This window comes from Eptatretus burgeri, chromosome 9 (genome assembly GCF_056783735.1).
Source record: "Eptatretus burgeri isolate ZD-2024b chromosome 9, Ebu_testis_v1, whole genome shotgun sequence".
Taxonomy (NCBI): domain Eukaryota; kingdom Metazoa; phylum Chordata; class Myxini; order Myxiniformes; family Myxinidae; genus Eptatretus; species Eptatretus burgeri.
The window spans coordinates 80,015,960-80,040,208 of NC_140969.1; the positions used below are offsets into that span (position 1 = coordinate 80,015,960).

Consider the following 24,249-nt stretch of genomic DNA (forward strand, 5'->3'; position numbering starts at 1 on the left):
TTGAGCTGTCTACTCTTGGTTACATTCCCAACCTCACAATAAACTGTTGGATATGTGCTTCACAAACAATGCGTTGCATCATAAAGTGTACCATCCTTCAGATGAATGTTAACCTGGTTGTTTATCTGCTATCATGAGTTGGTGGGTGTTTTAGATCACATGGTATCTTTTGTGAAGAGTAGGTGAATAATTATCGATGGCACCATGAACAAATTCCAAATTCCTGCCACCTTCAGTCAAATGTCAGGCCTGGCCTGTCGAATTGGGAAAGACAATTGGGCCAGACACCTCCTCTGAGCGACCCAAAAGATGGTGGAAGTAGTTTTTGTTTTTTGAATGGAAGATTGAGGCTTGTGCATGTGCTAGAGCAGAATGGAAGGGAACAAAATGGGAAGGGGGAAACACCAAAAGCAGAGTATAGGTGAGAGTAAGAGAGATCTCAAGGAGTGAAAGGACACATGGGTAGCATCATTGGCTGAGGGCGTGGTTGTGCCGCTGATTCAATGCCCTCTATAGGTTAGGGGAGGAATTTGGAATTTGAACAGTGTGCCGGAAATAGCTCACCTACCTTTCTCGAAGGACACTGTGGGATCTTTAAGGTCCACCGACTAATGCCAGCAGACAGGACATCACACTTATTGTTGAATCATTCTGCCTGTGAAATACCAGGATGACAGTTGATAGCTGGACCGATATTCAAATATAGGCTAGACAGCTTAGAGGTGAGTGTGCATACCTCCAAACCATCCTGCTAGCCCCTGAAATAATTTTGATACTCCTTATAACATAGAAGATGGAAAAAAAGTTTCTGAACAACGACATTTTCTTCAGCAAGTTAACCAGACGGCTCCGCACATACGTCGTGATGCTGGTTTCCAGGTTCAAATCTCATTAACTATGTTGTTGACATTTTCCTGCATTTGATCTGTGTACATACAAGCTGTCCCATGAGCCTCAGATCCTCCATGTAAAAAGCAAAAATCACGATGCATCTGTCCTGCTTGCTCTTCTTCCAATGTTCTTTGTGAGGTCTTTCTCAGACAACTGTCTGCCATCATTGGGAAACAATACTCATCTTCGAACAAATACTGCCAAGACAAATCCCTTTCACTATGTACTAGTCACCCTCTTCCCATCATAAGCAAACTTGAAAAGTCCATTATTGTTGCAGATGTCAAATTATATCCCTTTTCAGACTCTTCGATTTCAGATCACTGTGCCTTCTGCTTTGCGCCCATCTAGTTCTTACCTCCACACTGGGGCCGGTGGGTGGGTGGCTGGAGCTGTACAAAAATGAGAAAAGCAATAGAAGAAAGCATGGCAGGAAAAATATTAGGGGAATGTGTGATGAGTGGGGAGAAAAAGGAAATAAGATCACAACAGGTGATCAGAGTAAGGGGAGGGAAGGGAAGGGATATGTCCTGCACATCTGGGGTGGAGGGGAGACGAGTCAAAAATTCTGCCATATTTGTGCATGTAATAAATAGATCCCCCACTCTGAGCAATGGATGGCCTGAACCTTAATGGGGAGGTGAAGGCCACCTTACGAGACATCTTCCAGGCATTTGATACCAAGTAGCATGCAGACAGACTCACGAAGCTGTGTCCAAATGGCATCGATGGTTCTCTTCTTAAATGCAGTCTGGCAGCATTTCCTCTTCCATTGTACTCTTGAAGGCTGGCATCCACCGACAGGAAAACATTTTGGAACCTCTGTTATTGTTGATCTCCATCAATGATTTATCTCAGTCTTTTGTCAGGTCAGTCTTTTTGGACCGCCACTGGTAACCTACCTGATGCATGGTCGGGTTGTCGGCGACTAAACCGACACCTCTCACAGGCTTTGCGAGTGAGGAGGGAAACTGTGACACCCTGTCAGGACTAAAAACAACACCCGACAAAGGGCAAATGAGCTTCCTCTGAGAGCCAACGGCCATCCAGTACGGAGATGGTGTCCAAATGGCAGTTGGAAAATGTATTTTCTGCCTGGCATATTTACCCCTCATGCACAGTGGTCTTCTAGTGAAGCAGTGTTTTTGGTTTTGGGACTTGGTGAAGGTTTTGATACTTATTCCTCCTCTTCTTTTTCTCTGTAGCCCGACATATTTAGTAGCTCTCTGTCTTGTTGAGGGTGAAATTCAATAAAATAATAAATTTGCTTCAAATTAAACAAATTAATCTCTGCCACTTTACAAGTAACAACCTTATGCCAAACAGTTATTTACCCCTGCAGCAGGAAAGCAGTGGCTGTATTCTTGTTTGCATATCTAGAAATAAGTAAATGATCAACCACAAAGACCATTATATTAATTGCTGGAAAATGCCACATTCTCACCCTGTCCCTTCATATTCTCACATTATCCTTTGTAAGATCCTCCAATTATTTTCTGCAATAAACTCATTGAAAGGTGCAATCTTTGGAGCCCCTTGGCCTTGCAATAAGCCACAACATCTTTTGAGCTTATCATATCACCAAACTGCCATCGGAAACCACTCAACAACTGAGAATACTCTGTTGAGCCATCTTTTCTTGGCCATTCTGACTTTGTAATCTGCACAAGACATTCATCTCCAGTGCCATGGGATCGTTCTGCTGCATCACATCTCAATTTATTGAGACAATCAAATATACAACATCCTTAATTTCTTTGCTATAGCTCAGCTGAAGGGTGAGGTTCATGGCCTTATGGACCTCTGTCACTTTTCTTATCCTCCTGCGCTTTCTGTCACATGCCCCTCCATGGCCCCACCACTCCAAGGAACTTAATGAGCTTTTCTCCATTGGAACAAAGAGCTCGATACTCCAATTATAGTTGATGTAATAATCCATAAGATCCCGGTGAGGATGGTAGTTGATACCGCTGCTTCCAGATCAATTATGGGAGATAGCAAGTTCACCTCCATCTACCCTCAGAGAGAAGCTCCTGCACTCCAGCCTGTATCGACTGGCTTGAGAACATACACCAAGGACGTGGTTCCTGTAGTTGGCTCAGCTAACGTGACTGTAGGATATGGAAACAGTGTTCATGTCATACCGCTACTGATAGTGCGTGGAGAAGGACCAACTCTCTTAGGCCAAGATTGGTTATGAATAATCAGACTTAATTGGAGTGATGTAAACAGTCTCCAACTCTGATGCTGGATACGATACAGTGCTCAACAAGTACCCTGGCCTGTTCAGCCATGGTGTTGGCACCTTTGCAGTGCCTAAAGTGAGGATTTATGTTTCTGCAGATGTTCAGCCATTGTTCCATAAGGCTGTACCTATGCCCGACATGATGCGATCAATAATCGAATGTGAGCTTGACCGCCTGCAGTGTGAGGGCATCATCTCACCAGTCGAGTACTCCGACTGTGCGGCACCTATTGTTCCAATTCTCAAAGTAGATGGAACAGTGCGCATTTGTGAGGACTGCGACACGACAATCAACCACCATTCAAAGCTGGATGGCTATCCTTTGCCCAAAGCAGAAGATCTGTTCACCACTGTCATGGGTGGCCAGACATTCACTAAGCTTGACTTGACCAATGCCTATGCTCAAATGGAACTGGATGATGATTCCAAGCCCTACACATGCATCAACACTCATCGAGGACTCTACATGTACAACAGATTCCTGCTGCACCAATCTTCCAACGCAAGATGGAGACGTTATTGGAAACTGTACCAAAGACAGTCATATTTCAGGATGACATACTAGTGACTGGCAAGTCACAACATGAACACCTCGAGACTGGCAAGTCACAACATGAACACCAATTGTGAATGCATCAATGCCACAAAACAATTCAGAACTTCGTGCATTCCTGGGTATGTTGACCTACTTTGGTAATTTCCTGCCTCAACTCACCATAACCGTCGAACCTCTGCATGTTCTCCTCAAGAAAAGCATTGTCTGGAAATGGGAAGCTGCCCAAACAAAAGCGTTCAAGGCTGCTAAAACCATGCTGTCATCCTCGCCATTACTTGTCCATTATGACCCATCAAAGGTGCTTGTTCTCAGTTGTGATAGCTATTCATATGGCATTGGGTATGCGTTGTTGCAAACAAATGGAACCGGTAATTTCCAGCCTGCTGCGTGTGCATCACTGAGATGAGATGTATCAGTAGTTATGCTAATTTTGCAAAAAAAGAAAACCTCGATCTTTTCTACCCTGTTAATCCACCCCAAACCCACCTCCTTCAAATTCCCTGCTTTCCTTCCTGAAAGTCCCTGTACTGTCCATCTTGGATACCATGTGTTCCCTGCCCCATCCCTCTCCCTTTCACAGATCTCCTAATGTCTGTTCCCCACTGTTTTGTCTTTCCCTCTCCCGCCCCTCTTGTCTCATGACCCCCTTGCTGTGCGTTGTGTGTTCGCTTTCATATGACCGGGGCATGCTTAAGAGGAGTCATGTAACCCACCTTTGTCCCGATGCTGTGTTGTGCCCATGGCCAGGAATAACCCTGTTGTTCCCACATCAGAGTCTTCATCTCTGACTCTTAAATACATTACAGTAAACTTGTTACCTTTTTCTACTTGCAAATTCATCTGCACAACGTGATGCTGATTGTTTATATGTTCTTATTTCCTTCACCCTATTGTCACATGTCTAACTTCCACTATCTGTTACCCAGCTCGTCAATGATCCTGGATCTCTGCATAGAAAAAAAATCAATGATGCCAGCAGCATGTTCCTTGAGTACATGACCATTCACTGATGTCTGTGTGTGCAGGCATTAACAGGCCAAGTTGTCTTATGTACTTCGTTTTACCCATACCTTTCTATTAACAAATGGACAAGGAGATCCAAATATTGGTTCACGAGTCAGTAAGTGACCACTATATTCGTTATAGTGCTGCAGAATGGTGGAAGTATTGTGCACTTTTGGTGATGAGCATGAAACTTTGCACAGTTGTAGTGTTTTACCGACTGAACAATATTAGATATGGGGCCAACTGAAATTTTTTTCCAAGATGGCGGTCATTTTGATACAACCATATAAATGAATATATTTCCTATGATTGGTTGGAAAATTGACCAGAAATGTGAAATGTCACTAATTTTTCCCTTACGTTTCACATGTTCTTCATTTCTTAACCAAGATGGCTTTCAAATTCAAAATGGCTGCCAAATTCAAAATGGCTGCTCCATGATAAAATGGTGACAAACATATGAACGTGTAATGTGGTAATTGTACCATGCATCACAGTTAACGTTCTTCCAGTAAATCTGTGTACATCGCACCCATTCATCCATTCATTCATCCTTCATCTTCTTCTTTCAGATCAGTATCTCCATATCACAGTGCATGCTGTTGTTAGTTGTCGAAGCTGTGGTGGTGGTGTCGTAATCAAAATACCAACAATTGCTAAATCCTTCAAGAATTTAGACCCCAGACAACGTCCAGAAACTCCTTCAACATTTGAATCATCATCGCCGATAGATTGGACAAAATGCATTTTGTGTCAAGAGACATCAAAATAACCACTGCGATGCCCAGCTGATTCAAAGTGGACTGATATTGACATTGGTACACTTTATGATAATCTTGCAGGTTATTTGATAAGATTCAAAGAGCTTCAGTCTTCCAGATAATATAAACTTATCAAGGTTAGACAATGGAACAGGAGTTGCCTCAACTCTAAAGTCTAATGCAGCTAAATGGCAAAAAATGCAAGGATAAGTACAATACCAAACTTCAACGGGTAGAAAACAGGAAAATAGATGAGTGTGAAACCAACAGTGACTCGCCAAAAAAGAAAGTTACTCGCTACAGCATTGGTGGTGAGCCAGCACATCGCACGACACTTGCTTCTTTTGTGGTGAAAAATCAGATAAACTCCAAAAAGCATCGATGGAGAAACTAGACAGAAATGTTCGGCGATGTGCAGAAATTTTGCAAGACCATATGTTAGTTGCCAAATTGAGCGCTGGAGATATGATGTCCTAAGATGCAATGTACCACAGCAATTGCGTAAAAACCCTCTACAAGAAAGCAGAGTCAGTGAATTGCTCTGACAGCGGAGAAAGTTCTTCTGATAAACAACTGCACGGCATTGTCCTGGCAGAGCTGCTTTCGTATGTTGAAGACTGTCATGCAGAAAGCATGGAGAATGACGTCGCACCGGTGTTCAAACTAGCAGATTTAAATGAGATTTACACTTCAAGACTAAATGACCTGGGAGCAGACACATCTACTCGAGAACACTCGACCAGACTGAAATAATGAATATTAGCCAACATACCAGACTTACAAGCCCACAAGCAAGGCAGGAACGTTCTTCTTGCTTTTCAGGATGACATAGGACTGGCACTAAAGAGAGCATTTGAAAGTGACTTTGACGAGGAGGCTATCGTGTTGGTAAAGGCAGCTGAAATCGTTGGTAAGAACATTCTGAAGCTTGAAAAGTCTGTATTTATGGGGAAATTCTCCAAGGAGTGTCAGCACCAATCAGTTTCTAAGTCTCTGACGAGCCTCGTTGGGTTGATAATGGGTGGATCAGACATAGTGCAGCAATCAAGCAATGCCACTGATGCCCAGGCGATACCAACTGTCTCGCAGCTCTTTCAGGAATATCCCTCTTTCAGCACCCAAACAACGATGTCCATGGAGTAGAGAGAGACAGAGATCCTCCGGCAAAGTGAGTCTAAAGAGAAGACTTTATCAGAATTGCCAGCAGAATACACCAGCATACCACCAGCTTCCCTACATACAAAAGAACCAACAGTACCAGAAGTTTCGGTTCCCCGCCTGCTTCATATGAAGGCATGTATGCAGTAGTTGGATCAGATGAGGACAATGGTGGAAGTATTGTGCACTTTTGGTGATAAGCATGAAACTTTGCACAGTTGTAGTGTTTTACCTACTGAACAATATTAGATACGAGCCGAAACCCCGTCACAGACGGATTCCGTTCATTCAACCACCCTCACCAGCTCAACCACACTCGAGGGACATGAACTGGACAGGGCGTGCTTGCCCCCACCTACTCAAGCCCCGCCCCTGCCCCATTCCCCCCGCCTCCCACCCCCCTCCCACCCCCCTCTTTCAATTTGCTTACCGCCGCCGAAAAATTTAATTACCCCTGCCCCCCCCGTCTCTTGATTCCCCCCCTCCCTCTCCCCCGCCCCCTCTCCACCCCTCCCACGCAACCCTGCCTAATTCACCCCAGCCCCCGCCCCATTTCCCCCCGTCTCCCGCTTTCAATTTGCTTACCCCCGCCCAAAAGTTTGCTTACCTTGCCCCCCGTCTCTTCATCCCCCGCCCCCGCCTCTTCACTCCTCGCCCCCGTCTCAACGAAAAGTGTTTATTCTGCTTCAGAGTTGAAAGTTGACTATTGCCCCTATGTGCGATGCACTCTTACAGGTACGAAGTTTCTTTCAGTCCAGGTCACAGTACCGAGAAAAACGTGACACGACCGCTAGGAGGAGCACAAAATTGGTCCTTCAGTATTAATATATAGATGGGGCCACTGAATTTTTTACATGGGGCCAACTTAGATATGGGGCCAACATATATTAGATATGGGGCCAACTGAATATTGGATATGAGGCCAACTTTACAGCCAACCAAAGCAGGACAATGCCAGGTGAGTTCAATATGTTCTAGTAGTCGGACCTCGCTCATTGTGCATCTGCCAACATTTATATTTATTTATATTTCGAATACTAGTAGATTATTGTGAATGTGAACACTGAACTGTCGCACTGTTTGTGCCTATATGCTTATTTGTTGTTGCTTTATAGGTGGCTCAGTCATGTGAAAGACATAGTTGAGTCTCATGATAACACTGTGCAAGATATGGAGGTAGATCTCCTCAACTGCTTAAGCATCATGGCCATCTTGGATTTCTGCGCCATTTTTTAAATTGTTGCATTGTTGAAATATGCAAACATCAATATAGAAACTAACTATGCAATACCATAGTTAAAGAGCATGGAAAATATGAAATTAGTACATTTGAATATTATAAACAAGTCAGAAAGCAGTTTTTTACTCAGTGGCAGCCATTTTGAATTTGGTGGCCATCTTGGAAAGAAACTCAAATGGCCCCATATCTAGAAATGTTCAGCACATTAAAAGCTACACCTGTGCCAATTTTCGTGCTTATCACCCAAAATGCACAATTGGTCTGTTATGTGGCACCATTCTGCAGCACTATATGGGTGTCTGTCTGTCTGTCTGTCTGTCTGTCTGTCTGTCTGTCTGTCTGTCTGTCTGTCTGTCTGTCTGTCTGTCTGTCTGTCTGTCTCTCTGTCTGTTCCGAGCATAGCTCCATGGGTTTTGATCCGATCTTGATAAAATTTTGGTGGGAGGTTTCTATCATGATCTAGTTGTGTTTTCCTGAGAATGGGCATGCTGTGCCCATTATGGGTGGAGCCACGCCCAAAAAACATGTGTTTTTAGGGGGTAGCCGGTTTCAAGTTACATCTTCTCCGAGGGGGTTTGTCTAATCTGGCAGGGGTTTTGGTATATTGTTAGCCCAATGGCACCTGCATAGCCCCACGGAGCTCGATTTTTTTATTTTCGTCTCAAGGTCAAGGTCACAAGGTCACGAACTTAGAAAATGTCAAAAAAAATCAATAAATTGGGCATTGAGCTCCTATGGTTTTCAACTGTTTCGAATGAAAGTTGGTATGCAAGTAGTGCTCTTCGAGTACTACAACTTTCATCATTTACGTTTTTCCCGATCCCCACCAGTTTGCCCATGGCGTCCCCTCGAAGGTCAAAAAATAAAAAAGGCGAACCGTGTACATTGCTCGTGAACCATCGCCGTCTCCAGACTTGTACAATTTAAATTCATATTTTTTAGTAATGATGTTTATGGATTCTAATATCATCTCATTTATTTATTGCCCCACCCCCCCCCTTTTTTTCTTCCCCCAGGGAAATGCAGGTGTACCAGGGGCTCCTGGTGAGCAAGTAAGCTTTTAAAATCAATTTCTTTCTCTTTTACCAATATCCAACTTGGCCATTATTGTTGTTGATCTATCTTTGCAGTATATTTTTAAAATTTAAGGCAGGTATTTCATTTTTTTATTGTTTCAGTATGTGGGTGTGACATACGTTCCAGTATATAGTCAAATAGTCATCAGAAAGAACCTGGATAAGCAAAGAGCAAACACTGAGTCATCCGGTGGAACCTGGATAGGATTCAGATTTCAACTGCCACTGCTCCATCCTCAAACCCATCCAGGCACAGCCACGTGAGGCTCAAAAAAAAAATTGTAAGAATTCACTTCTCTTTAGACTGATAGATAAATAAAGAGAGAAATTAAGAGTAAAGGTGAGATAAAAGAAAGGAAAATGAACAAAAAGAAAATTAAAAAAAGAATTAGATAAAGAGAATTGTGTGAAAGGAACAAAGAACAAAGATGTGGGGATGAACCCCGGATAGACAGATTTTGGCAGTTCATCCCCAGGCTCAAACGCAGCAACAGGTACAAGCTACCAGAGGTCCGTCAGCGGGGAAGTACAGTCCACACACCATCAGGATATGGTACAAACATCATCAAACGGAAAACCAAATGCTGCATTGGAGTCATCAGAAGGAACGCAAATCAGTAAAGATGAAAGATAGAAAGTGTGCTTTTGGTTGAGAATGGGGGAATCTATCTATTTATATTACTTTGTGCCAAAAAAGAGGGGGAGGGTGCAAAATTGTGAAGAGGGAGGATGATCAGAGAGAAAGAAAGTTAAGGGAGTTTGGAAATGGAGACTCAAGTAAAAACTAGAGCAGCACTCAGTAGAGTGTGTACCTTCGCTAGGTTGAACAGTTTAGGTTTTGTATCTCACCGATGGGCCGGATCTGCATCCAGACCTGAACCAAAATCGAATCGGCTTGTTCTTGTCACACACACACACACACACACACACACACACACACACACACACACACACACACACACACACACACATACACACACACCTTACCTCTCCACCAAGTTTTGTCATAAGCAGTCAATAACTTCTTGAGATATCCTGCTCACAGAAAGATACACAGACAAACAGTCAGGCATGCAAACATAACTTTGTCCACATTCATTGGTGGGGGGAACAATTATCGTTGAAGTGTAACTTCGAGACAAAGTGCAGACAGAAACACCCACTGTTAAATGAAATGTCAGCTGTTGCACTGCTACCCACAATATCAGTCAGCCTTAAGACCTGAGAAGCCTTTGTGCAGCCCACCTCCTATGGGTGGGGAATCAATCCACAGATGCATTTCTAGCTCACTGGTCATCATCAGTATGGAGTGCATTTCCCCCAAAGAGTTGAGCTTGCAAGCCTTCCACTGAAAGACTATATACAAATAGCACTTCTTAGCTATTAGTAGCCATGTGCCACACCAGCACTTGCTGCAAAAGTCTGGAACAACAGGGGGGCACCTGCAACTAATGCACCTTGTTTTGATCTGTCTTTCATAGAGTGCAACTAAGTTGGAATGTTCATTTTTCTTTTAATACCTTCTTTCCCCGCTACACTTCAGAAACTCAGTTAACTGTGTAACCGATGCCTGAACAGGTTGGATGTATGGCAGGTACCCCCTGTTGACCAGGAACTTTGGAGCAAGTGTTTTGTGGTGCATGGGTTTATAGTTCCCAAAAGTTTGTTTTTTTAAGTGCCTTTCGGAAGGAAAATAAGTTTGTGGGAAGGTATGAGTAAGGGGAAGGAAAAATAGAAGGATCTACAAATTGGGGGTATTGAGGAAGACAGGGGGTACGGGAGGGGCAGGGTGGGTTGCAGGGGGGAGGAGGAGGAGGGGGGTTAGTCTAAAGCGTACCATATTTTCATCAGTAATCAACAAATTGCCCCAAGCAATATATTTTTCAAACCAGAATAACATTGGACACACTTCAGTGTCACATGACTTCGATTTCAATGCATATTTTACATGTTTTGCTGTGAAAGAAAAAAAATTGACTCTGGATAGACAAACTATAATTTATGAACTGTGTGAAGCGCAGCAAGTTGTTATATCTGCGAGGTGTGGATTTATGCAGTGGAAGTGATAATTTTGAGGAAGCTTGGTGACAAGTGAAGATTGCTAAGCTGAAGTGTTGTGGTTAAAAACAAGCATGGAGTTGTTTTATTTTCCATGATGACAGTTGAAGAATTTTTCCCATTTGGAGGGATGTGGGCTGTGCTGCCATATTTGTGTATTTAGTGCTCTCCCTCTGTGTGTCGAGGGCATTGAGAGTCAAATGCAAAGTATAGACTGCATGCACCGTGCATAGACCAGATTAAGCAGGGCAGGCAGATGACACCCTTCCAGAAGGCTATTTGTGAGCCTTCCGACGCTGCTCGAAAAATGCTCATGGTCTGAATTGAGTAGTTCAATCTGCAGGAGCTTGCAGGTTTAATACTGCTACATTTCAACAGATCTGAACCAACAACCTTTAGGATGCAAGTCCAATGCCCTAAACATCAGGGCACCAGCTACATACGTGCACATGAGATGAAAATGGAAAATAGTATAGAATGTTTCTGATTCAAATGATCATCACAGAAGGGAAGCACAAAATATGGATTGATCGAAATTTTGTAGCTTCATGAGGTGTGGTACAGGAAAGGTGAAACCTCCATTACTAAACATTTTCTCTTTGCAGGGCATAGCGGGACCTCCTGGTTCTTCTGGGTCAAGAGGCCTGCCTGGTTTGCCAGTGAGTCAGCTGCATCACTTACTATACATGAGCCTGAATTCCAAAATGTGTTTCAAATGTATGACTGCTGCACGAATATTGGGGTTTAAGAGGGGTACAAAATGCTTTTCCTGTTGGGTTTAACTGTATATAAGAAGCACTTCCAGCAATAAGTGCAGGTGCTCATGGCATGTGAATATGGAATAGCCATAATGGGACAAGTGGTCTCTACCTCTCGCTGTGCCTTAATTACTTTGTGACCTTGTCATTAAGGTGAGAGATTTAAGTTGGTGAGTATGACACCTGGAATATATCTTCAAAACACAGTCGTCTCTCCTTTACCAGCTGAAGTTTGCTTTCAACTTCCTCATTTGACCAGAGAGTCTAATAATGCCACTCCATTGACTCATTCATGCACATTCAGCAGCTCTGGCTGCTTGTTATTTTTAATCATTTTTTCGAGGTGTAGATGTGCCAATGACTCCATTGATTGATTTGACAATGTTAGGTCATTAAATCTCGTTTTTTTTCAGCCTTGTCACTTTTGTCTACCTTCCAAAGATGATTCAACTTTTCCATGCACAAGTATTTCCATACCTTGCCTCGTAGAATAGACCGATCCATGATTATGATCACTTGAACAATTGAAGAGCATCGTTAAGTCACATGTACTTGCAAAAGACATTTCCACAATCTTTTCGAGCAGACAAATCCTGTATTGGGCTGACAGCATTGCATTGAGGCATGAAAACCACATGCTCAAGAGATGTGCCTCTATGAGACGTTTGGACCCACACAGCATCTATCTCAGGAAAGTAGAGGGTATCCATTTCATTCTATTTCCCAAGCTCGAGACTGAACAAGACAAACTTATGAGACTTAATAGACTTGATAGCTAGCATGTGGCTGCTGATTGCATCATTTTCGGGGGGTGTGGCTCTGACGCCAATGCAGTGCCCTTTATTACCAGAACACTGGTACTCATTTCGCCAACCTCAGAAGGATGACAGGCTGAGTCAACCCAACCTGGTGTTAATTCAACTGCCAAGAGGAGCTTGAACTCAAGGCCCAAAGATCTTAAGCCAGCCACCTACACCATTAAGCCAACACCAGGCATGCAATAAAGGTCTGTGATCAACCACATCCATCCATCCATCCATCGGAACCATACTCTGTGCAGAGCGTTAGTGCTGCCTCAGCAGTTTCCTGGGCTATTGGACACAATCCTGGATGGGTTGCCACTCTGACACAGTATACTAGCAAACTGGCACTCATTTTGCCGACCTCAGAAGGATGGCAGGCAGACTCAACCCCACCTGGTATTAATTCAATGGTTAGTGGGGTTTGAATGCAGGATCCTCAGATCCCAAGCCCACCACCCTAACCATTAAGCCAACACCAAGCATGCAATAAAGGTCTGTGATCAACCACATGTCCAGCTTAATGTCAACTTTACACACATTGAATTTGGATGTTTAAATGTAAGAAAACACGGTTCGTAAAATTACATAGTTCATTGCATCCAATTACCTTTTCCTGACTGAACACCCCTCACACAACCCATCCTGACTATTTATTCCTTGTGCAGCCATGCGAAATTTGCGATAAGGCTCAACAGCTGTGGGTCTTAAAGGTCTCCAAAATAAGATTTTAAATCCCTCAACTGCCAAACCAGCCATAGATGCCAAGATATGTCACTGAACATCATTCACTATCGATCTATGTTGAAGAGTAGATGAGTGATGTACATTGACTAAAGAAACCTCAGTCTACATTTTGATCGAGCTGAATTTGAACCTTGTGAATTGTCTTTGTTTTAGTAATTCAAGGAAAGCTGTTAGGACATTGCCATGACACCTTCATCCTTCAGAAAAGCAGGCTTGCAGCCTCTTCCCTCTCTTCAGACCTTAAAAAAGTTCACAAGCTCGTCAAACACTTGGAATATGTCATTCAATCATAAAAAATCTCACGCTCTCGCCCTCTCTCCGAAAAGTACATCTGGCAAACACTCCTGTGGTTTCTTAACAATCCTCTGGAGGAAGTTCAGTCATTCAACCTCCTGGGTCTCACTATCAGCCATGATCTTGCTTGAGCAAACCACATTTCAAAATTGGCCTCCAAGGCCAGCCGCTGACTCGGCATCCTCTGTCGTACAAAGTCCTTCCTTGGCATACATGAACTTCTGCTCTCTCTCCTCTGGGCTGGCTCCCCTGCCTCACATCTTGCTCAGCTTGATGCTGTGGAAACCAAGGCCTTCAAGATCATTGGAATCTCCTGGGCTGAAGCTGAGTCTTTGAGTGTATCACTTCGCCATCGCAGACAGGTCAGTGGTCTCTGTCTTCTACTGTGTCCTTTCTGGTCTTGCACCCTCTGCTCTTTCCATGCTTGGACATTACCCAACTTTTCTGCAGGGCTCACACAGTCCACCATCAACCCCCTTGTGCTGAAGCTACCTAAATCCAGGATCACCGCTCACCTCCATTCATTTGTTCCTCTGTTTTTTCCTCGTCTACAATATCAATAAGGCTAACATCATCAACGTATTTCCAGTGATATGCAGAGGTGACAGCTGCATCATTAACCATTGCCAAGAAAATAGTGGGGCATGATTTTGTACCTTGTGGGACACTGCATGTGAGGTATGCCGCAAGCAATAGGGAGTGAGTGATGTGTGCCAGTGAGGAGCTTCAAACAAGCAATGTACATTTTAAGGCCAAAAAAAGATACATATAATAGATTTGCTTCTTTGTCAAGAATTGTATTACTCATACAAATGAGATCTGCTTTGGGTTTCCATTCAGAAAAAACTGAGTTGCTGTGACATAAAGTCATTCAATTTAATGACTCAATAATTATATTGTGTTTTGTGCAGACATCATGCTATCCAATGCCATGTGGCTGTTCATTTGAGTCATAAGAAAGAAAACTGGTAGATATTTGTTACAAATTTAATATTTAACACCAAATATGAAAGATTTACACATTTTAGAAAGCAGGACTTTCTACATCTTATACTTTCCAGGGTTTGCCAGGCGTCGATGGAAAAGATGGTTCTCCAAACTTCACGGTATGGAAGGAGTTACTCATATGAGTATACGTACGTGCACATTAAATGGTAATTTATATTACTCTAAGCATTACTTCCCCTCAAATAGTCATTCTTTCTTGTTAGGGTGACAAAGGAGAGAGACGTTTGGATGGACTTCCTGGCAAGTCTGGTCAAAAGGTAATCACTCAAGTTGAAGATTAAAAGCTTAAGGGGATAATTTAATCTGGAAACCAGTTTATTTCCTTTTCTGATTTTTGGGGGGAAATTTGTTTCATGGAAAAGCTGTCGTGTCAGATTTTTCGAAACGTTGCTGCAAATGAGTCGAGGTGGATTTATCCCATTACCACCAACCTTTCTGATATCCACTTTCTACCAACGAGGACAGCAACCAAAGGCCATTTTAAGGTCACATCAGGGTCACAAACTCATTGTCAACTTTTTAACTCCATAAGTATTTGTCCTTTTTAGGGTGAGCCCGGAGACCAAGGTTTAAGAGGATTGCGCGGAGGAAAGGTGGGAGAAACTCCTCTCTTTTTGCCTTATTCTGATGCTTTCATGCTTTGTAAAATATCTTTGACGTCATTGTCTTTAAACATCATGCATGAGTGACAGGGAGATCATGGAGTTCCAGGCAAGAGGGGTCTTCCTGGACTGGCTGGAGTACATGGAAACCAGGTGAGGACAACTTAGAATTCGACACGTTGTGATTAGAATTGTCATGGTTTTTATTATTACATTTGTGAGATATTCGGCCATTCACACCTCCCGCCTCTAATGTATCCATTAAAAGTCGTTTATAATTTTAAGTGCAGAACGTACAAGTACAGTTGTGGATTAGCCAGAGAGCTTAGAGGTATAGACACTCGCCTTTGAGCTGTCTAGCCTGGGTTTGGATCTCGACACAGCTATAAACTATCGCTGGTGCTTCACATGCAGAGTGATGTATCAATTTGTGCATCGTCCATTGGAAGGATGTTGAGCAGGAGGACCTGCCTGCCAGCACAAGGGACATTGGTGGACGTTAAAGATCCCATCATGTATTTTCTCCTGTATTTTCTTTGCGCAATCCGATGAGTAGGTGACTTGTCACCGGCACCCTGAACAAATTCCAAATTCTTGCCGGTCAAATGTCAGCCCTGACCAGGCAGATCCATCAGGACTTGGGCCTTGCTGACCCCAAATAAGGTGGGAATAAGTGAAGGGATTTAAAAAAAAGACGAGACATAGAACTACACTTGCTTAAAAAAATGTTTTAACTCTAATTGTAATTTATTCCTGCAGGGATTGCAAGGACCTCCTGGTGTGGATGGAGCCAAAGGCATGAAGGGTGAAAAGGTATGTAAGATGATCCACCACCAGAAAAATACATCGAAATTTGACACAAAAACTTGTGTTCCTATCATTGAAAATTCATTTATAGTGCAGAAAAAGTGCTATTAGGAATTGCTAGGAGAGTAAAGGTAAAAGCCAACACCTCTCTCATAGGTGATAACTGTATAATAAATGTGATTTAAGGGGCTATCTATGTATTAACGAAGCACAGGTGGGTGAGAGGGTGAGATGGGTCAGACCAGAACATAAATACTACATGTGGGATGAGGAGGGGTGATGTTGGGTGGAATATTAAGCTTCAATATATACTGCAATAATACAGGGGGTGATTATTTTTTTTAGATCCTCATGGAGGATCTCTAAGTCTTACTCACGTTGTTGTTCTTGTGGACTTTTTTGTTTCGCAGCCTACAGTTTTTATCGAAACTTCCTGAAACTTGGCGTATATATGTAGAAATACCCTGTGCAGACAGTAACCATCTCCGATTTTGAAGATTCCTCCTAGAAAAAAAGTTATGACGTAAAAATATCTCCGCTAATGAGAATCACCTAAAAAATTATCTCCGAAACTAGGCAAGCTTTTTGAATTCTGTTTGCGGGGATCGAACAGGGCATTAGCAGAGATGGCTATCCATATCTCCACTAATGGAAATCGCCTATCCTGATAGCCAATCAGTTGCATCTTTCCAGAGAGCTAATCAACACATGGGATGTTAAAAAGGCCGAGGACTCACGGGAGCTGGCCTGGACGACATGTAGGAAGCTTGCGAGCCTTTACGTATCAGTCTTTCTCATCCCTATTTACGAGTCACTCAACACGTCATTATTTTTAATAGTGACTTCTGGTTCGATTTTGTCAAGACTTTGGAGCGAAGTTGATTTCTTTTCTTCGGTTAAACAACCACGACTGCAACAAATGATTATTCCTTTTCTGCTTGCCATTTTTGACGCCATTCTAAAGCTGCAGTGACTCAGCGGCATTAAATCTTTCTTTCTTCACCAACCGCTGGAGAGACGACGGAGGAGTAATAATCAGCCGAACTTCATTTACAACACGTCATTGCATTGTTCGTGAGAGTGAGATTTTCTTGCTCTGGTGTACGCATCATCATCTGAACCAGCATACTGAAAGGAACAATCACCACATGTTCATCTTAAGATATGCTTGTGAGAGTCAACATCTCTCTGGGTATTACCACGGAGCTGATGCAACACCAACGAGTCTGGCATTTCACTTAAGCAGATTGACAGGGACTGCAAGCAGCCATCTCACTTCAGTCCTGGTCTCCTATATTTACTGCCCCTGATATTAACGAAGCCTGGGAATCCTTCCACACAAGCTTGCTTTCCCTTATGTACTGATCTCCAGTGATGAAGCTGACTGTCTTGGCCTGTTACACTCACCAAAGAAAAGAGTATTGCATTTGGTTCCGTTTGTTACTTAGAAAATCAAAGATTTTTCAAGTACAGTATATTGGTTGGTGGATTTTGTTATTCTGTCTGTTTGTCTGTCTATTTGTTAGTTCGTCTGTTTATCACCAACAGGTCATAATCTTCACGAAACTTCACCACATGGTAGAGTTTGTCATGTGGAAGAAGCCTATTGTTTTTGAGGTGAAAAGGTCAAAAGGTTAACATATGCCAAAGGTCAACAACTAAGGTGGTATTTCTAAAATCCTCAATTTTCATCCAATTGACTTGAATTTTGAAGAGCATTTATATTTCAGTCACTGAATTCAACCAGCCAATTATTTTTGAGGTTAACATTGGCCAAACGGTGAGCACAGGCCAAATTTCTAAGATTGTCAATTTTCATCCGAATAACTGAAATTTGAAGAATATTTGCATATTTTGTCATTTATTTCAACCACCAATTATTGTAGAAGTCAAATTTGTTTTATGGATTTTGCAAGTATCGTGCTCTGCACGTCGTCATCTTCTTGTATGTTTGTTTGTTTCTCCGCACAGAACTTTCGTGTTTGGCTCCGCATATTCTTGTCGAACTGAGACATTTTCACCATATGTGCGACGACTCATGTAGAATGTTCTAATGATAATTATGACGTCATAGGTCACGTGGTGTGGCAGCCATGTTGGAAAAACGAAAAAAAAACTTTGGACCTCTATCTCTGAAAACACACCAAGGAAAAAATTTAAACTTGGCACATGGCAAGTACTCCTCATAGGGAATAAGTGTGATTTTTTTTTTCAGACGTCAAAGGTGCTTTTGTTATGACGTCATAATTGCATATGTAGAATGATACATCTTATCAGTATGAAAATTTTCGAGTGTCATCTCGGGATAAAATGGTGCACTGAAAAAATATTGATGACGTCATCAGTCACTGATTCGGCAGCCGCATTGTTTTTTAAAAACCTACAAAAATCTTCTCTGAAGTGACTGAACAGATCAAGATGAAACTTTACATGTATGACCGCCGATCCATGAGGAATAAAAGGTTCAAACATATGACATCTTAGGTCACATGGTTTTCCAGCCACAGTGGATTTATCCTAAAACCCATAAAAAATCTTCTCCAAAACAGCTGGACAGACCGAGGGGAAACTTCACACAAACGTTCCCCAAGCCATGCATGTACAAGCTTGTTTAGGAAAAATTGATCGGTCACGTGGTTTGGCAGCCGTATTGAATTGAGGAAAATATTAAATAATGTTTTCTCTGTAACCGCTTCATCAATCAACATGAAACCACAATTATGATCTTGTAGCCATAAGGAATCCATGTTTGGAATTTCAACTTGATTGGATGCATGGTCTGGCAGCCAAAACTATTTAATTTTTTGATCTGGGTTCTTTTTTATTTTTTATTTATTTTGAATGTGGCTCACATAGCTGTGCCTAGGTGGATTTGACAGTAGATTAATAGCAGCTGAAATGCGAATCCTATCCAGGTTCCTCCTCGTGACTTCATCTTTGTTTTTTTCTTGTTTGGGTTCCCTCTGATTACTCCAATGCAGGACTGTTCCTATTTGGTCTTCCATTTGATTTCAATTGAATTTATTTTAATCCCATTCTAAATTCAATTGAATAATAATAAAAAAAATGTCATGGGTCAGGGTCAGGTGTCCGATCAAAGCAGGGTTGCATCAAAGCGGGACATCTTGGTACCTGATCATCACTTCCAGCAGTTATAAATCGCAGTTCTAATTATGTCTCTTATTAATTACATAACACACCAGTACACAAAACTACACAAAAGTCCTGGCGAGGTTCTGCAATCTCGAATTGCTCTTTTTCTTGTTACTTTTGCATCGCAGACAGGTTGGTGGCCTCTGTATTCTATTGCCTCCTTTGTAGTCCTGCATCCTCTGTCCCATCATGGCTCTGTCCCTCCGGGGTTTCTGCATGGTGCACGTGGTCTGTCAGTAACCCTCTTCTTTTTATATTCTCAAAATCCAGGCTCACTGCTCACTGCTCACTGCTCACCTCCACGCATTTGTTCTTCTTTTCTATCACTTGTGGAACCAACTTCCCCAGTCTGTCCAGTCCAATTTTTCCCAACAGGATGATGTCTTCTACCTCAAATGACCCCATTCCCAAGCACTTCCTTTTTCCAGGTTGTTGTGATTTTTCCTTCTCTCCTTCACCTCTTTTCGTTTGTTATTGGTCAGTTCATTTGTTCCTTTTATGATTTATCCCTACTTTCTCCTTCCCTACTTGATGTGTTTTATTCAGTTTGTATACAGCTTGTTCACCCACATCTTTCCTTCTCCTCCTCCCCTTGGTCTATATCTCTATCTCTCTCTCACTCTCACTCTCACTCTCACTCTCACTCTCACTCTCACTCTCACTCTCACTCTCACTCTCACTCTCACTCTCACTCTCTCAATCTCTCTCCCTCTCTCACACTCACTTCTACTCTACTGTTAGTGTTTCCCCCTTTCCATTTTGTTACCTTCCATTCTGCTCTCGCTCTTCCACGAGCCTCGATCATGTGTACAAAAAAAACTGACAGTGGATCATCAGGGCAAGAGTTTCCACAATAAAGCAAAGTCCAGAGTTGAAAAATGAATGAACAGAAAAAGAGGGGAGAGAGAGAAAGAGGGAAGGAAACATTACCACCTGTAAGTAAGAAGGTTGGGTTAGAACAGGTTAAAGGGCTGTCACACCTTGACGATTGAGCCAGCTTATGCCGATTTATGAAAAATTTGTCTAAAACGCTGGCACACGTCGAATACGTTGTGGGTACGTTTTGTGTACGTTAAGAGCATGCTGAAAAACACTACCATAGGTCGTATTACGCTGGTTTAAAACGTTATACTTTTTGGTTGTCCAAAAAATTTTGCATGCTTGAAATTTTACGACGTACTCGGCGTTTGGCTCACACGTTCCGCTACGCTGGCCATAAGTTGGAGGTACGTTATGCGATCGTTGACACACGTTAATTATATGTTACTCATAAGTCGAAACACGTAGAGGTAACATTCGCGTACCCGAAACTTATTTCTAACCTATGAGTAACGTTTTGTAAACACGCTACACGGACGTTGTTCACACTTCGCAACACGCTACTTGAAAGTTCATCATACCTCAAAACACATCAAAGTAATGTTTAGGGTACCCGTGACTTATTTATAACCTATGAATAACGTACTTGGGAATTATTATGCTATTCATACGCTAGACTATCGTTGGGCATAGGTTGTTGGTTGGTATAACATGTATATGTTGGTATAATCTAACAAATCTAACTAACAAATCATTGGTATAACATGTATAAGTTATCGAAGCATTCTGTGTTCATTACTAGTACATTATGCATTTGTCAAAGTCGTTTTTAATACTTTAAAAAGTAAAACAAAGAAATATTTCATCGTGGGAATGAGGAAAAATAATTAGCTGAAAAGAACATCGAACAATGGTGCAAAGTAGTCTCCTATTCGTGGACGATAAGAGGATCCATCATCACCCACACCCTCCCCATCACGCTCACCTACTACTACTACTACTGACATGGACCTACTACTACAACTACTACTACTGACATAGAGCTACTACTACTACTGACATAGACATACGACGACTACTACTACTACTACTACTGACATAGATATACTACTACTACCAATGCTACTACTACAACTACTACTACTATTACTACTGTCACACACACCAACTACTGCTAATAGTATTCCTACTACTGATACTACTGGCATTGATCTATTCAACATGGAGTCTGGAACAATGATGGGTTCCTCCTGTGAAGCCCATTTGTATATACCAATTCCCCTAAACGCTGCCAATACGCCATTACACGGTAGATGTAAGTTAGAAACACGTTCAGTAAGTGCTGTGTTCATCCGGAAGACGTCAATCTAATTCTTCTACATCCGACAATGTGCGTTTGAGATATGTTACACATAGGTTCATAGCATGTTACTCAAAGGTTAGAAGCACGTTATACTTAGGTTCAAAGCATGCTACACATAGGTTAAACGCACATTACTCATAGGTTCATAGCACGCTAGTCATTGGTTCAAGGCAAGTTACAAATAGGTTCAATGCACGTTACTCATAGGTTTCAAGCACGTTAAACATAGGTTCAGAGCACGCTACTCATAGGTTAAAAGGACGTTACCCATTGGTTGAAAATTAGTTTGCGGGTATGTTAAATATTAGATATTACCTTGACGTGTTTCAACTTATGAGTAACCTACAAGTAACATGTGTCCATCGTGTGTAAACAATCGCGGAGCGTGCCAGGAACATATGACAACGCATGCGGAATGTGTTAGCCATACGCCGAGTAAGTCGTAAAATTTTCAGCATGCTTGAAATTTCACGACATATTACACGTACCACGTGATATGACAGCGTACTTCATTGTTTTCCAGCCTACTCTTAACGTATACACAACTTACCTATACCGTATTTGACGTGCGCCTAGCGTTTTAGAAACATTTTTCATAGGTCGGCATACACTGGCAAAATCGTCAAGGTGTGACTGCGATGTTGACACTTCAAATTCTCAGGCGGTTATGATTTAAATCGGCGTGTGGCAGGTTACGCCACGAGTTCGCCGGCGATACGTTTAACGAGCTATGCGTAAGTTAAACTATCGTTGGGCATAGGTTGTGAACGCCGACAACAGGCTAAGCATTCGTTGGTAATTGTTATCAAAACACAACGAAACGTTCTGTGCCCGTTACTAATGTTATGCATACGACCAACATGTTATGAATACGCCCAAAACTTAAAAGAAAACATCAAAATTTCAGTGTACGCCAACGTTTTACATACATTTTTATACATTGCCATTGCTGGTTAAAACGTCAAGGTGTGACAGGGCCCTAATGGGAGTAAAAAAAAGTATTCTGGGTGAGGATGGTGGATGATATGAGATGGCAGTGCACTACCTGACTGAATCCTGGAGGGAAGCAACATAGGATTTAATGTCAACTCTGGATGGAGATTCCACAGATGGAAGTTGCAAGAAACAAAGGATTGAGGTGTGCATCAGCCTTGATTTTGGAACTTAAACCAGTAGGGGATTACTGAAAGAATGTGTACATTCTGAAGTTTCTGGGGGGGGGGGTGGTCTGAGGGCTGAAAGAGCAAAGGGAGCGAGACCGGAGGAGAGATGGTCAAAAAAATCAAAAAGCAGAGAGCCTCATTTTGATGTCCAAGCAACAGACCTTCTGCTTCAGCTTCATCATGGAAAATTCCAACAATGTTCAGAACTTTCAATTCCACATGATCCAGAAGAGACATGTGCTGCTAGTGCACTGGTCAATAGGAGAGAGCAGTACTCGATTTAACTATGGACAAAGGTCTTGTAGACTGGAGGTAGCTTTGAGTTTTCAAGACAAGACTGGGAATGACAAAGGATTCCCAGTCTGCAGTTGACTTTTAGGCCAGCTTTATTAGTTGTTCGACTTCTAGGAGATGTCACGGCTCGTGATGAGGCTGTGAAGTTCAAGAAACTGAACCTCTTCCAGTGACTGAGCATGTAATTTCAGTGACATCGATAAGTGGGTTTGTGTGACGATCCTTCCAGTATGACAGGTGCGAATGTGAGATTTCCCAAGAATGAAGGACACTTTCCATTTATCAGATCACCATCTTGTATTCTCCAGATTAGCAGAAAGTGATGCAGCTGCAGTCTGCCTTCCAATAGGATGGGGGTACTGTACAACACAATGCGTAGTTTGCAAAAAGGAAGAGAGGGTTATCCAGCGCATCAAAGCGGTTGTTTATGTGCATGAGGAACAAGATTGGGCACAACACACTGCCATGGAGCTCTCCAGCCTCTACTAAGAGAGGAGAGTTGAGGGTGGGTGCATTGATCGAAACACATTGATTGCATTAGTGGAGGAAGTCTAAAATCCAAGAATGAAGGCAGCCTTCTGCACCACAGCTGAGAGCTTGACAAGCAAAACAGGAAGCCAGACCTGAGATATGTCCAAGGAGATGGTCTTGACATCGTCTTTGAGATGTATGGCCTGAAACCATTGCTTTGAGAGGAGAAGCGACACGTCCAGAGTTGAATGACTTTGAGATGGGATCAAAACTGAAGACCAGTGATCAGGCTGTTTGAAAACAGGGAGGACTTGACATCAGCAGCAATGATTGATTCCAGGACTTTGCTTGTAATTGTAAGTAAGCTTACTGGTCTGTGGTGGAGAGGATCAGTTTTTGCATCCTTCTTGTGGATTGGAGTGATGTTTGCTGACTTCCAGTCAAAAGTGGAATGGCCAAAGGAGAAGCCCAGGTTGAATATGGCAGACAGAGAAGAAGCACGAGCAGCAGAGCAGGATTTGAGAACGTTGGGACTGATGACCTTTGGGTCCATCACTGAAGCAGTGGGGACTAGACAGGACTTTTTCCATCTTCTTGGATGAGAAGGACACAAACTCGTAGAAAGTGGGTGTGAGGTGGTAAGATTGGGGCAGAACAGGGTAAGTTGGGTACTCTAGATTTGGAGGCAAATGCAGAGTTAACACTTTGGTTACTTATTTTCCTGAAATTTGTTTGTCAAGGAATGATCTTTTCTCGTGAAAAGATACGAAAAATGCAGATGGTGTTAACAGGAAAGCAAATAAGCAAACAAATGGTTTGGTGGTTCAGGTGGCTGGCTTGGGATTTTAGGGTCCTGAGTTTAAGCTCTGTTGCCACTGAATTAACACAATGTGGGGTTGATTCAGCCTGTTATCCTTCTGAAGTTCGTGAAATGAGTACCAGTGTACTGGTATAATGGTTGTATTGGCGTTGTTCCATTC

At 42.4% G+C, this 24,249-nt stretch overlaps 1 protein-coding gene across 4 annotated transcripts in view; it reads left to right on the plus strand.

Annotated features, from left to right (window-relative positions):
- The window catches only part of COL22A1 (collagen type XXII alpha 1 chain), a 287,830-nt gene that overhangs the window by 126,388 nt on the left and 137,193 nt on the right, over nt 1–24,249 (plus strand). For all 4 annotated transcript variants that reach the window (XM_085895736.1, XM_085895737.1, XM_085895738.1 and 1 more), the window contains 7 exons: nt 8,873–8,908; nt 11,596–11,649; nt 14,651–14,695; nt 14,801–14,854; nt 15,146–15,190; nt 15,290–15,352; nt 15,959–16,012. In XM_085895736.1, coding sequence (XP_085751862.1) covers nt 8,873–8,908; nt 11,596–11,649; nt 14,651–14,695; nt 14,801–14,854; nt 15,146–15,190; nt 15,290–15,352; nt 15,959–16,012 — 351 coding nt within the window. The remainder of the gene's footprint in view (nt 1–8,872; nt 8,909–11,595; nt 11,650–14,650; nt 14,696–14,800; nt 14,855–15,145; nt 15,191–15,289; nt 15,353–15,958; nt 16,013–24,249) is intronic.